General features: G+C 41.5%; 1 protein-coding gene across 1 annotated transcript; it reads left to right on the top strand.

Moving 5' to 3' along the window:
• The first annotated feature begins 2224 nt into the window (after positions 1-2224).
• On the top strand, positions 2225-10759 carry ENPP7 (ectonucleotide pyrophosphatase/phosphodiesterase 7). The gene is made up of 6 exons (XM_032239001.1): positions 2225-2246; positions 2540-2746; positions 5526-5671; positions 7740-8360; positions 10117-10342; positions 10707-10759. The coding sequence occupies exons 1-6, from the start codon at positions 2225-2227 to the stop codon at positions 10757-10759; spliced, it is 1275 nt and encodes a 424-aa protein (XP_032094892.1).
• The last annotated feature ends 2245 nt before the right edge of the window (positions 10760-13004 follow it).

Below are 13004 nucleotides of genomic sequence, written 5' to 3'. Positions count from 1 at the left end.
ACACAGATATGTTGGAAGAAATGTCCTTCTGGGTTCGGCTCCAAGTGGGGAAAAGACACTGGAGACATGGAGGCTGCTTGGAAAGATGGTTTTAATGGTGGACAGGACCACATGGCTTGAGTCCTGAACAGAAAAGGTGATCACATGCTTCAGAAAAGGTGATCACATGCTTCAATGTTGGTGGAGAAGAGAAGGGAAGGCAAGAGAAAGCAAGGGAGGAAGAGAAGCTGAGTCCCTGGTTTTATGCCCTCTCTGGCTTTTGATCTTGAGCTTGTATTCTGATTGCCCCTGCATGGGCCATGGGCAATGGGCCCATGCAGGGGCAACTCTCTAGGCTGCATTTTGAATCCAGGTTTGGTTGAGTTCTCAGATGCCATATGGCGTGTTGGGTTATGCCTTAATACCATCACTCTGGAGCTGAAGGGGAGAACTCTTTTTATTATTTAAAGTGGACTAGCTCAGGCTTTAATGGCTCATTGACAAAGGGGAATGGGCAGGAAGCTGCAGGCAGCTATTCTGTCTTTTAAAACATGTTTCTTCCTTTTTCACATCCAGAGAAATATTCTGCCTTTTCAATATTTCCTAGGATATTTCATTTTTCTGGGAGAGGGCTGGGTGATAACTTCCTACAGATATATACATAAAAGAGTGTGTGTGTGTGTGTGTGTGTGTGTGTGTGTGTGTGTGTGTGTGCGTGCATATATGAATCAATGGACGGACGGACGGACGGACGAAGGAAGGAAGGAAGGAAGGTAGGTAGGTAGGTAGGTAGGTAGGTAGGTATGTCTATTAAGATTAGAGAGAATAATAGGAGGACATAGAGGTAAAGGGAATTGTTGAATTGAAGAATATGACAGCCTGCAGTCTGGACTGAATACTATGCAAGTTGCTGCTAAAGAGTTCAAACAAGTGGGGATTTTTTAATGTCTTGAATTTAAACTGCCATGAGCACAGGACAGGTGGAATTCAAAAGTGAAATGTGGGTGTGTCTTTAGAAATCCTCACATTTAACAAACTGGAAACCAAAATATATAATGGGTTGCTTTTTCTTCGAGTATGTGTTCAGTTTTAGCATGTATGGTTTGTTCGCATGGAAAGTATAGCTGGTCCTACTAGCATTTTAGATTTTTCTCATTTTAATCCATTTCAACATTTCCCTTTTAACCAGAATAGGACTGCTCCATTATCTACATTTCTGATGACTACTCCAGCAAATCAATCTTGACATCTCCCATCCATGATCTCTCAGCCACACTTTCTGAAACAATTGACTGCTGATTATACGTACAATATAATCTGTATTAAAATATCAAACCCAAAATACTTTTTAGCGCAGTGATGGTGAACCTATGGCACAGAAGTGTGCCAGATGTGACACACAGAGCCCTCTCTGTGGGCACATGCGCCATTGGCAGCTGTTCTTCTGGTTTCTGGCACACACATGCGTGCACACATTCCAACTTGGGCGCTTGGTGCCAAAAAGGTTCGCCATCATTGTTTTAGGGGATCAAACTCTACCCTCTAAGATTTGTAACACTAAATTCTATAAAATAGTGTAAATATGATTATAAGTGCATTATATTTATAGTTCAAATTTTTTCTATGGAGTCCACAAGTTTGTTATATTTATTTTTCACATGTTTTTGAGACTCTGCTGACAGCTAAACTCCCACCCACTTCAGCTACTGAATTATGTAGCACAGACCTTACTATTGTTTTAATCTGAAACATAGGTAACACATTATTAATATTTTAAAATGTTTCCTCCCTACATAAAAAGCTCCTTGCACTTGAAGCACTAGCATAGGAAATAGGGTTTAGCACAGTTCTCTTACTGATATCCTAGCTTACTGTACGAAGGGGTGTTTTTATTGGGGGGAGGACTAAAGAAATGAACTCAGTGGAGCAGTCCAAATTTTGTCATTTCATTGCATGTAGTGCAAAACGTAAACTTTGTTCATCTTTCATGTGCTGCTATCCTTGTCTCTTATTTATTGAATTAACGCACTAAGAAATAATTCAAATCTATTCTTTTCCTATTCATCTTGGATTCTTCTATTCATTGTGGATTTAGTGATACAGTAAGAAAAACATATACCATTTCAGCTAAGAGTATATGGATTTTTGAATGTCTGGCTATCTCCTAGCATACAGTACCTGATTCCACTCCACTCCTATTTTTTGTCCAAGCATACAACTCCTGTTGTACTTGGTCATAGTGGTTATGATCATAGAGGTTACCATAGGTGAGTAAATGGAATTAGATAACAATGAGCTTGAAGAGGGGAAATAATTTAATGTCAAGTCCCAGTCTCTCACACACAGAGGAATAAAATGTATAGGATGAACCCTTTAAACCCCAGCAGGAAGTTATCCTAAAGCCAAGAGCAGGGAGTGGATCAGATAGGACTTTGAACTTGAGACCCTGTCATGTACTTATTACGCAGGTTTCTGGGGTGTTTGTTTCTTTCCCTCTCTTGCTTGCTTGGGAAGATGTTTGTGTTCCTGGCATTCCTGAGTGCCTGGCTTTCCTTTACAGTCTGTGCCCCACTACAAGGGACACCACAAGAGACCAGAAGCCGCAACAAGCTTCTACTTGTTTCTTTTGATGGCTTTCGGTGGAATTATGATCAGGATGTGGACACCCCCAATCTGGACGCCATGGCCAGAGATGGGGTGAAGGCACGCTACCTCACTCCCCCTTTTGTCACCCAGACAAGCCCCAGCCACTTCACTTTGCTCACAGGTGAGTGCTGGAAGGGAAGGGGTGGGACGGAAAGGTAGGAGAGAGGGGGGAAATGGGAATCTGAAATGGATGTGTCACTGGGGAGGAATAGCACTGTTTGTTTACGATACCTTTTTAGTTTATGGTGTTAAAGGTGGGAACGGGAGCATTTGTCATTCTCATCCTTAACCCCAAGCCTCCAAAACAATGTTGCTCACATTTCATCAGTAAGAAAATAGAAGCAAGTTGCATTGTGTGACTCTTCATCATGTTAGGATTGAAGCCTTGGCAATGCATCTCTTGGAGGGTTGTTTTGATAACAGTTTGATCTCTCAGAGTATCTCCATCCCCCAAACTCACCCACATTCCTGAAGATCACAGCTAGTTGACGGAGATTTTATTCTCAGCACTGGCCATTCATAAAAGCATTGGGGAAAAATTGAATTATCTGGACCTTCAGATAGTGATCATAATGTAGTAGCTTCGGAAAATACAAGTTATTAGTCCTTGCTATAGGAAATTTTTTTGACCGTTATTTTCACACTGAGGAAATGTGCCATCATACTAATAATAAAAGTACAATGACTCTGCTGTGAATTAATACTTTAAGGCACTGCACAACTTGCTCTTAAGCACAGTAGGTACTTAGTGTAGCACTTCATTTGTTTCCTTTAGAGTGCGTCCAAACTTTAACCTTTCTAGATCTACCTTTGGGTCAGTTTTTGAGGAGCTACACTTTTTGTGGGAAATATCATATAATTATTAAAATTCTCTGTAGATTCTCAGTCATCCAGGTCACGGTTGTCCCAAAGGTGCTGGCAACTGGACTTTCTTGTTTTTTCTTTTGAAGATGTTTCGCTTCTCATCCAAGAAGCTTCCACTATCCTGTCAGAGCTGAAGAAGCTTCTTGATTATAGATAAGGTTTTATTTCTTTTAAAAAACACAAATATTTCATCATTCGTCAATCATTAGAGCTGAAGAAGCTTCTTGGATGAGAAGCGAAACATCTTCAAAAGAAAAAACAAGAAAAGTCCAGTTGCCTCCTGAAAAAAAGCACTTTTGGAATTCTGGCAATTGTAGCTGATGAGCAAAACAGATCCTTCCTCTAACTGTTTTCCATCAGAACATAGGCATGATTAGAATTCTTAAAGCAATGGTGGTATGCAACTTGCTGAGCTTGGTTAACCAGAGATACGTAGGCAGAGTTGAACCAAGTTGAACCAGGGTTAAGACCATCAGGAGGATTTTGGAGTGGCTGTCTAGACTGGGAAGTCATAGATTTTCTTAGAAGAAGCCAATGGCAAACCATTTCTGAATAGTTGCCAAGGAGAGTGCATGAGTAGGTATTATTCAGAAGGAAGGAACGCAGTACATGCCATCTTGAGCTTATAGAGGAAAGGCAGTATATTAAACAAATCAATAAATCAAGTCACTTGAAATCAAACTTGACTTAAGGGAGTCTTTACTTTTTATAATTAAAAGAGACTATTTTAGATCAGTGCCTGTATTTGGAGAAAGCTGAAGCACCAATGACATTATAACCAAGACGCAATTTCCCTGTTGGCCTGCCCTATTATCTAGCAATAATTTCATGGTCCAGCACCTGAATTTTTTTTATCTTACTAAAGAATTGCAGGAGTGGAGTTCTCAGGGACCAATAGACAAAAACCTGGAAGGTTAAGTGAGTAGATGGAAGAAGGAAGAATAAGTAGAACCCATGTGCTGCATGTTTCCAGAGAACCAGAAAGGAGGCATTTTTCTGGATTTGTAAAAGACTATTTGACTATCCAAGAGATTTTTGTGTGGGAGTCCAAGGTGACAACATCTCTACAGATTGTCTGGCATCTATCTCTAAAGAGAGGTCATTGCCATAGCTGAACAGGTATAGGAGGGAGAGATCCCAGGCACTAAGAAAAACTTCAGTAGGAGAGAGAGAGAGAATGAGAGAGAGACAGACAGAGAGACAGAGAGACAGAGAGAGAGAGAGAGAGAGAGAGAGAGAGAGAGAAGGCTGAAATGAAGAGCGAAATGAAGAGTGCTAATAGTTCCACTAGGTCTATATTATCAGGTACAGTTCTAGGCCCCCACTGTTTAAAAGGCCACTTTTTTCCCTTTTTTTGTCTGTCTTTTTGTTTTGTCTTTTTGCCCTGCTCTTTCTTCATTCCCCACAAAGCCCTTTAAGGGGTGAAAAAAGAGAGCAATAGAATAAAATGTTTCAGAAAGAAAAACGGTGGAGGAATATCCCAGAAATATGGCGGAGGTCCATAAGGCATTTTGCCCAGAACAACATCCATCCTGGCAGTGCCAAATCACTCATTTCATGGTGATAATGGAGCATTAGAAGAATAGCTTGAACTGTGACTAATAAGGCAGGTCAAATTTTTCAATTGCCGATTTCCAAACATTAGAGATGCTCAAAAGTTGTGACATGCCTTGGGGATGGTAAAGATATTTTGATTACTTTAATATAACGTAGATGTGCTTGGTAAGTAACTATGTAAATATCATAACATTTTCTGTTTGCTAACCTGGTCAAGGAAGCTCTATTTGGGTTGTTCGGCCAGTCAGAAAAAGCAAGGAGCCACCACTGAATTATCATTGCAACAAACTAGGAAAATGCCGAAAATCCTTAGGCACTGGTGGTTCCATGGCAGAGATCTCTGGTAATTGTGGCCTAATGCTGTCCTCAGAAACAGGAAGGAAATTAGGCTGGTGTGATAGCCTTCACTCATCAAGGCCAGGTATCCAGATGTTCATGCAACATACAAATTAATTTCAAGCTTCTCTCTCTTCTGGTAGGAAAATATACTGAAAACCATGGAGTGATTCACAACATGTGGTTCAACACTAGCACTGGACAAAAACTGCCTTATTACCATACCCAGCGGAGGTCTGACTGGTGGGACAATGGAAGCCTCCCCATCTGGATCACAGCACAGAGACAGGCAAGTCCGAAATCATAAAAAGAAGTCTTCTCATTCAACGTCTTACTCAAAAGAAGTGCATCCCTATTCTTAGTGACTTCATTTTGCAACCAACCTTAAGCACCGTATCTAAAACGCAAAAAGGAAGAATAAAATCAGATACACTGTTGTAAATATTGGGGAATTGCCTCCTTCCCATCAATAGAGTGGGTTCTAATTGTCAGTTGAAGTTAATTAATTTAGAATCAGTTCTTCAAAACAGATCCTGAGAAAATGGGCAATGAAAAGAAATTTACTTTCTGAGATGAGATGGCTGTGGAGGTTCGCAGAAAAATCTATTAACTTGTGAAAACAAAAAAAGGGGGGGAAAGCTAAATTAAACTAAACTAAAATTGAAAGTAGAAAAGTAATTGTTGAGAGAGGTGGTATGTGTGTCATGGGTGGGTTCCTGCCAGCTCTACCGTGCCATTTAGAATTGGTTCCAGCTCTCTCATCCCGCCCGTCTGCCCCATGCTTGCCCCACCCACCGCTCACTGATTGGCTGGCTCACCAATCGCCCCGCCCGCCTCTAAGAGTCCTATCTAAACCTTAAAGTCTTAAAGCTGTTAGGTTTGAACACCCCTGGGGTTTTTTTCTAAAGGGTTATGGGTGCAAGGGTCTTGTAACTTGACAGCTTTAAGACTTGCACACCTCAATGCCAGAGTTCCTGAGCCAACATGACTGGGGGAGGAATTCTGGGAGTTGAAGTCCGCAAGTCTTAAAGCTGTCAAGTTTGAACACCTCTAGGGGGTTTTCTCTAAAGGGTTAGGGGTGCAAGGGTCTTGTAACTTGACAACTTTAAGACTTGCATGCTTCAAATGCCAGAGTTTCTGAACCAACCTTTTTGGTTGCTAAGCAAGAGCATTGTTAAGTGAGTTTCACCACATTTTACAAGTTGGCCATGCCCACCCAGTCACATGACTGTCAAGCCATTCCCACTCGGTCACATGGCCGGCAAGCCACTCCCACAAAGCAGGCCACACCTACAGAAGAGGTTCTGAAAAAATTTGAAACCCACCACTAGTGTGTGTGTGTGTGTGTGTGTGTGTGTGTGTGTGTGTGTACATACCAGTATATTTATATATACATATATTGTATACATACCTACATACCTACATACATACAAACATACATACATACATACATGTACTGGAGGTACTGGAGGACAACTTTAGGAAGGGCCGTAGTTATGTTCTATTATTTCTCTTTTGATTAATTACTCATTCTCAGTTTTTCTTTGAATTCAAATCCATATATAATTACAAATATTGTATACAGTTAGTCCTTAACTTATGACAAGTTGCTTAATGATTAGAGTTACAATGGATTCAAAAAAAAGGTACTGATGACCCATCTGAGGAGCTACAACTGCTGCAGCAGTCACGAGATCGCATTTTGAGTGCTTGGCAAACAGCTCACACTTACAACCAGTTGCAAGGTCATGTGATCACATTTTGCAATGTTTTTCACTGTTTTTTGGCAAACAAAAACCCATTGGATAGGCTAGATTCAGACATATGACATATGATTTGCCCAACATACCATTTGACAAACAGTTGTAAAATGGAGTCTGTCACATGATAATGTGACTTAATGATTGTAACAACCTACTGTATCACCAAAATTCCAGATTCAGTTGTGGTTGTAAGTCAAGGCCTGTATACTTACATTTGTCCACTAAAGAAAACATACACACAAATGTTTATCCAAAGAAGGATCGCAAGCCTTCTTTAGATAAACATTTTTTAAACAATTGGGATTGTATAGAATCAGTTCTCTTTTCTATGTCACTGAATTTGGATTCTTTAGCATCCTGCAGTGTTAGTTTTAAATGCTGTGTATATATGTGGTCTTTGGAGGAAAAAAACCTCTGCCATGACAAACACTGCTCCCTTCAGTTCTAGTGCTGACTTTGGAGGTGTAAGCACATCCTGGCAATACTTTCAAGATGCAGCTGAGACTCCAGCCTGCATTTGAACCTTTGGCACATAAATATGTAGCCCTGCAGATTGTCTTGCCAATTCATAAGTTTACGATCTTCTCATTCTAGGGCTTGAAAGCTGCCTCCCTGTTTTTCCCAGGAGGGAATGCCACCTACCAAGGAGAAGAAGTGAGAGTCAAGAGGGTAGAGAAACTCCTGCACAAGTATGACAATGAAACTGAGTGGAGACAGAATGTGGACACAGTCATGAAGTGGTTCCATGAAGATGACCTTGACTTTGTGAGTCTTTACTTTGGGGAACCCGACTCTACCGGACACAAATATGGCCCAGAATCTCAGCAGAGGAAAGATATGATCCGCCAGGTGGATCGGACAGTGGGCTATTTGAGACAGCGCATCGCAGAGCATGGCATGAACTCAGTACTCAACCTAGTCATCACCTCTGACCATGGCATGGAAACGGTCATCAAAAAGGATGAAATTCACCTCCTCCAAGTAGCAAACTTCTCATTCCAGGACATTCAGTTTGAGCTGGTTGATTATGGGCCACAAGGCCTCCTGCTGCCAAAACCTGGGAAATTAGAACAAGTTTATGAAGCCTTGAAAAATGCCCATCCCAAGCTTCATGTTTATAAGAAGGAGGAATTCCCCAAAAGATTCCATTATGCCAACCACATTCGCGTCACACCTCTCGTGTTGTATGGTGACCCTGGCTACGTGATCCATGGGGTACAGTGTTCTCTCTACCTTGCTAACGCCAAGCTTTTTATCTCTCTTTACTTATGTGGCTTTCCATTTCATGCTTGGTAAACATAAAGAAGCTTCTTAAGAAAGACAAAGGGGAGGGTCACCTAAAATATCAGTCCAAGGCATTTTGCTTGGAATTATCCCAGGGGGATTCTTTTTATTCAGCAGCGTTTTTCGCACAGCAATCTCTGCCATCTTGGATGGTGCTAGCCAAAGCATGCAGCTTTGTTGTGTGATACAACACGGAGAACCCTGTGCATATTTGTCACACTCTGTGACAGTCTTCCCAAGCCATCTATCATTCAAATGTTTTGGAATGTGCCAGACTTCCCAATGGCCAAGGCTATTTAGGAATTCTGTGCATTACACCGTAATGCCAATAGATTTGGAAAGCATCCATTGGGAATTACATTTTATGCAGGAAGTGACTTTGGGAAACATTTTGGAATTTGCCTCTATATTCCTAGTTGCAACTATTTTTCTCTTTATTTGAAAAAGCATTCAGCACATCCTATTAACCCACTTTGCATGTATTTCTGAAGAAACATACATAGGAGTGTCTTGCTAATCATTATTGCAGCAGCCAAGGGATCCTGCTGAATCCTGTCATCACAAGTTCAGGGATCCTAAGTCTCAGAATTCATATTTTCCTTCTGAGCACTGCTATTTTGAAATGAAGAACTCCTACAATGTGGCCAAGCAGGCTAGTGACTTGCTTTCTCTCTCAAAAATTACTTGACCAGCAGAAATTTTCTACCAAAGGTGTTCCTGCCAGATGGAACAAACCTAATATCCCCCAGTGAGATTTTTATGAGCTGGAACAGAGCCCACTCTGGATCTATTAAATCCAGAACTATTCCATTTTTCAATCGGAATCCATCAATTAAACAAGAGTAAAGCTGGCGTGAGGAACGCGGTGGCTCAGTGGCTAAGACGCCAAGCTTGTCGATCAGAAAGGTCGGCAGTTTGGCAGTTTGAATCCCTAGCGCCGTCTAACAGAGTGAGCTCTCGTTAATTGTCCCAGCCTCTGCCAACCTAGCAGTTCGAAAGCATGTAAAAATGCAAGTAAAAAAATAGGAACCACTTTGGTGGGAAGGTAGCAGCGCTCCATGCGCCTTTGGCATTTAGTCATGCTGGCCACATGGCCACAGAGATGTCTTCAAACGACGATGGCTCTTTGGCTTTGACATGAGCACCACCCTCTAGAGTTGGGAATGACTAGCACGTTACCTAAAGCTGGCATAGCTAATTTCAATCCACTTGCACTTTTGCTTTCCAGTAAGTTCAAAAGCCCAGCCAAACCATCTCTCCAGTTCTGCACTGATTAACGCAAACAATAATATAGTTGCCAACCTTGTCTCTCTCTTATCTGCCAGGCAAGGGGGTTGTGCAACTAAAGAAACTGAAAGTATCAACAGTTCCTAGTTAGCATGAATTATCTACTTAGCTTCAAATAGATCCCTTTTTTTCATTATCATTACAATCTCTCTGTATGCAGGTTTGTTCAAGAAATAAGAAATAAGAAACACCTGCTTAAGTCAATTACACCACAGAGAGGAGCCATCCTCTTTTTATTTATTAATGTACTATTTCTATCCATATTTTTCATCCAATTGTTGTTGTTGGGAAGATTTTTATTAATGACATGTAAAAGTTGAGTCACTGGGGGGAGAAATCCTGTTCTTTCAGTGAAAGGCCAATGGCAACTGATGAGCTGTAGCCTTCCCTTCTTTTTCAGAGAGTGAAAGTCCAGTTCAACAAAGGAGAACACGGCTTCGACAACGAGGCTATGAATATGAAGACAATCTTCCGAGCTGTGGGACCAGCTTTCAAGCAAGGCCTGGAGGTGGAGCCTTTTGAAAGTGTGAATATTTATGCCCTCCTTTGCAAACTCCTGAATATCACACCTGAACCACACGATGGATCCTTGGATGTCACCCGGCACATGCTTGTCAAAGACTCAGGTCTGTTGGTTTCTGGTTAGCTAACACTACAATCCACCAATTATTCAATGAACGGATTCAGTCCCAAAAAGATTAATTACATATCCATCAGAGAGGCAGGGTTATAAATTGTCAATGATGTACCTTAATAGTCCCTTATGGAGGCTGAAGGTCCCTAAAGAGTTTGCTCTTTTCTCTTTTTTATTTAAGTAGCAGCCGTCTCCACAATCTTTATAAATTGTACATTGATGATATCAAACCTCAAAGGAATTGTTTTTTTTTAAACTTATCAGACAAGAGGTTGTAAGGTAAAAAGAGAGTCGCTTTCAAATATTTTCCTCCCCAATTTCATTGGCTTGCCTAGCCTACTTATAACCCCTTTCAGTTTATTCCAGCATCAGTGAAACCAAGAGTGGGAAGGAAAGGGAAATCCAGTAAATCTTTGCCAATTTCACAAAGTAGCACTAGGAGAGACCAGGGAATGTCTCTGATTATTATTCAGTATTTTATTGTTATGATGGAACCATTAATTGTCCTCTAATCCACTTATGGCACTGATTGGAATTTGATGCACGATGGAAAGAAGTGTTTCCTTGCAATTGCAAGGCCCATGATGGCAAACCTATGACATCTGAGTGATGTTGAGTTGGCCACGCCCACCCGGTCACATGACCATTGAGTCACGTCGACCAGCTGTTCATTAGGGCAGAGAACCGGTTGTTAAATTATTTGAATCCCACCACTGGGTTGTACATGTATGCGCGGAGGGGCACAGGTGGTCACACACGCATGAGCAGTGGGGTGGGGGCGCACAGGGGGGTGGGGCATGCAGGGGGTGTTGCGCCCGCTTTTGGCATGCGACAACAAAAAGGTTAGCCATCACTGTGCTAGGCTGTGTGAAAACTGTTTATAAAGGGCTTATAAAGGAAGAAATACTAATATAGTATACAAAACATATGAATTTCTATGAAAATCAATTGGATCAGATTCACATGTTCACACTCTCCCCCACCTCCAACTTGTCACTACTTTGTGTGTGTTCTAGGATGAAGGACAAGAGAGTGACAGGTTTTTCTGGTGCAATAAATATATGCAGTCCCCTCTCAATTTCTAAATTCTGGAAGAAAAGTCCTGTATACAATCAGCTTAATTCTTGCATAATTTCAGATGCTGGGTATGTGTGTCCAAATCACACTTTAAACAAGCCAGAGTCCTAATTTCACCTGAAGGAGTACGAAGGAGCAAGAAACTGGAGCATAGTAGCATACCTTATAAACTGTAGGGAGAAACCATAATTCCAATTATGGGCTTTTGTTTTCCAAATTCGTATCATGCCAATATATGCTGAGCTAAATTTGGTGTTCACAACTAATGAGCTCCTCTGCTCGCTGCCAACCAAGTGCACCTTTGATCTGAAACCAATTTCTCATATTTTATTCAAGCCATCGCTTACCCTTTCGCTTGTAGGTGATCTCTTACACAAATACCAGTAAAAATTTGACAGCTTCTTATCTTTTGTTATATCTCATGGGCAACCCCCAAATCTACCTCCCCACTTTCCTGGAGCAGGTCAACCTTTCCCTGTGGGCTATCAGATTCATCACAATTGCTGTCCATTGAGAGATTTGCGACCAAGAAGATAGAAAAACAAATTTCCTAACCTGTCAAGGCGGGGGGGGGGGGGGATTATAGGGGTGGGTGAGAAGAGAGAGCAAAGGTGTTATATGCTGCAGCGGTAGCAGAGAGCCCCCTGCTGGTCAAATTGTAGCACCCAACCTAGGTGTTGTCCAATTAGAATGTGATGCTTGTCAGAATGAAAACAGAGCTGCATAATTGGGTCTGGAAAGGAAGCACACATTTGAGAGTTCCCTTATCAATACTAATTAATTAATTACTGTTCAGTGTGTAGCTAATATTTGAAAAAAAGGAGTAACCACCTTGGACAGAAACATCTTTTATTTCCTTGTGTATAAATCCATCAATAATAAATCCATTTAGTGCACAGATTCAGATTTACAGAACCAGTATGGAAATACTAAGTGTAACCTGGACTTTGCTCTAAGTGTACACTGTACCACATGCCTGCCAAACATGTCAGCCTCAGGTGTAGCTCTTTCCAGAGTAGAGCCAGTTTGGCACAGAGGCAAAAACTGGGCTAAATTCAAACCCATTATTATGGAGGAAGTAGACAGGATATTGGAGCTGTAAGCTCAGCCACCTCAGTGTTAGATCCATGTCCCTGTTAAGCTTCCTGGGAGATGACATGTGGTTGGCTCTGGGTGGTGGTGAGATAGCATTGCATTCTCTCCTCAAGATTCCTTCGCTTCACTCAACCATTTTGGATTATTTTTGTCCTACTCCATCGTTCCCATTTTAGGTTTTTTATTTCAATAGCTATCAAGGGCCCTGGAGGAAGCAGGTGTTCTGTGCCCCTTTCAGTTGGATTTCAGGCCTGGGTATGGGACCAAGATAGTCATGGTCATGCTTTTTGGAGTACCGTATTTTTCGGAGTATAAGACACACCTTCCCCCCCTAAAAAAGAGTGATAATTTGGGCGTGTCTTATACACCGAATGTAGTCCCACCCACCCACCAGCCCCAACCCTTTGGCCTCTGCCTCCCAGCAATTTACCTCCTTGCAGCAAATGAGGTCTTGCAGAGGCTGCAATAGGCTATAATAATCC

The sequence above is a fragment of the Thamnophis elegans genome, chromosome 2 (genome assembly GCF_009769535.1).
Source record: "Thamnophis elegans isolate rThaEle1 chromosome 2, rThaEle1.pri, whole genome shotgun sequence".
Classification (NCBI taxonomy): domain Eukaryota; kingdom Metazoa; phylum Chordata; class Lepidosauria; order Squamata; family Colubridae; genus Thamnophis; species Thamnophis elegans.
Note: the sequence above shows the minus strand (reverse complement) of the source record. Positions and strands in the feature narration are given on the sequence as shown.

Excerpts from the sequence above, each read along its gene's own strand:
- ENPP7 (XM_032239001.1), top strand. The coding sequence starts at position 2,225 with ATGATCATAGAGGTTACCATAG. Across the intron at positions 2,247-2,539 it reads GATCATAGAGGTTACCATAG|TCTGTGCCCCACTACAAGGG; the intron begins GTGAGTAAATGG and ends TTTCCTTTACAG. Across the intron at positions 2,747-5,525 it reads CCACTTCACTTTGCTCACAG|GAAAATATACTGAAAACCAT; the intron begins GTGAGTGCTGGA and ends CTCTTCTGGTAG.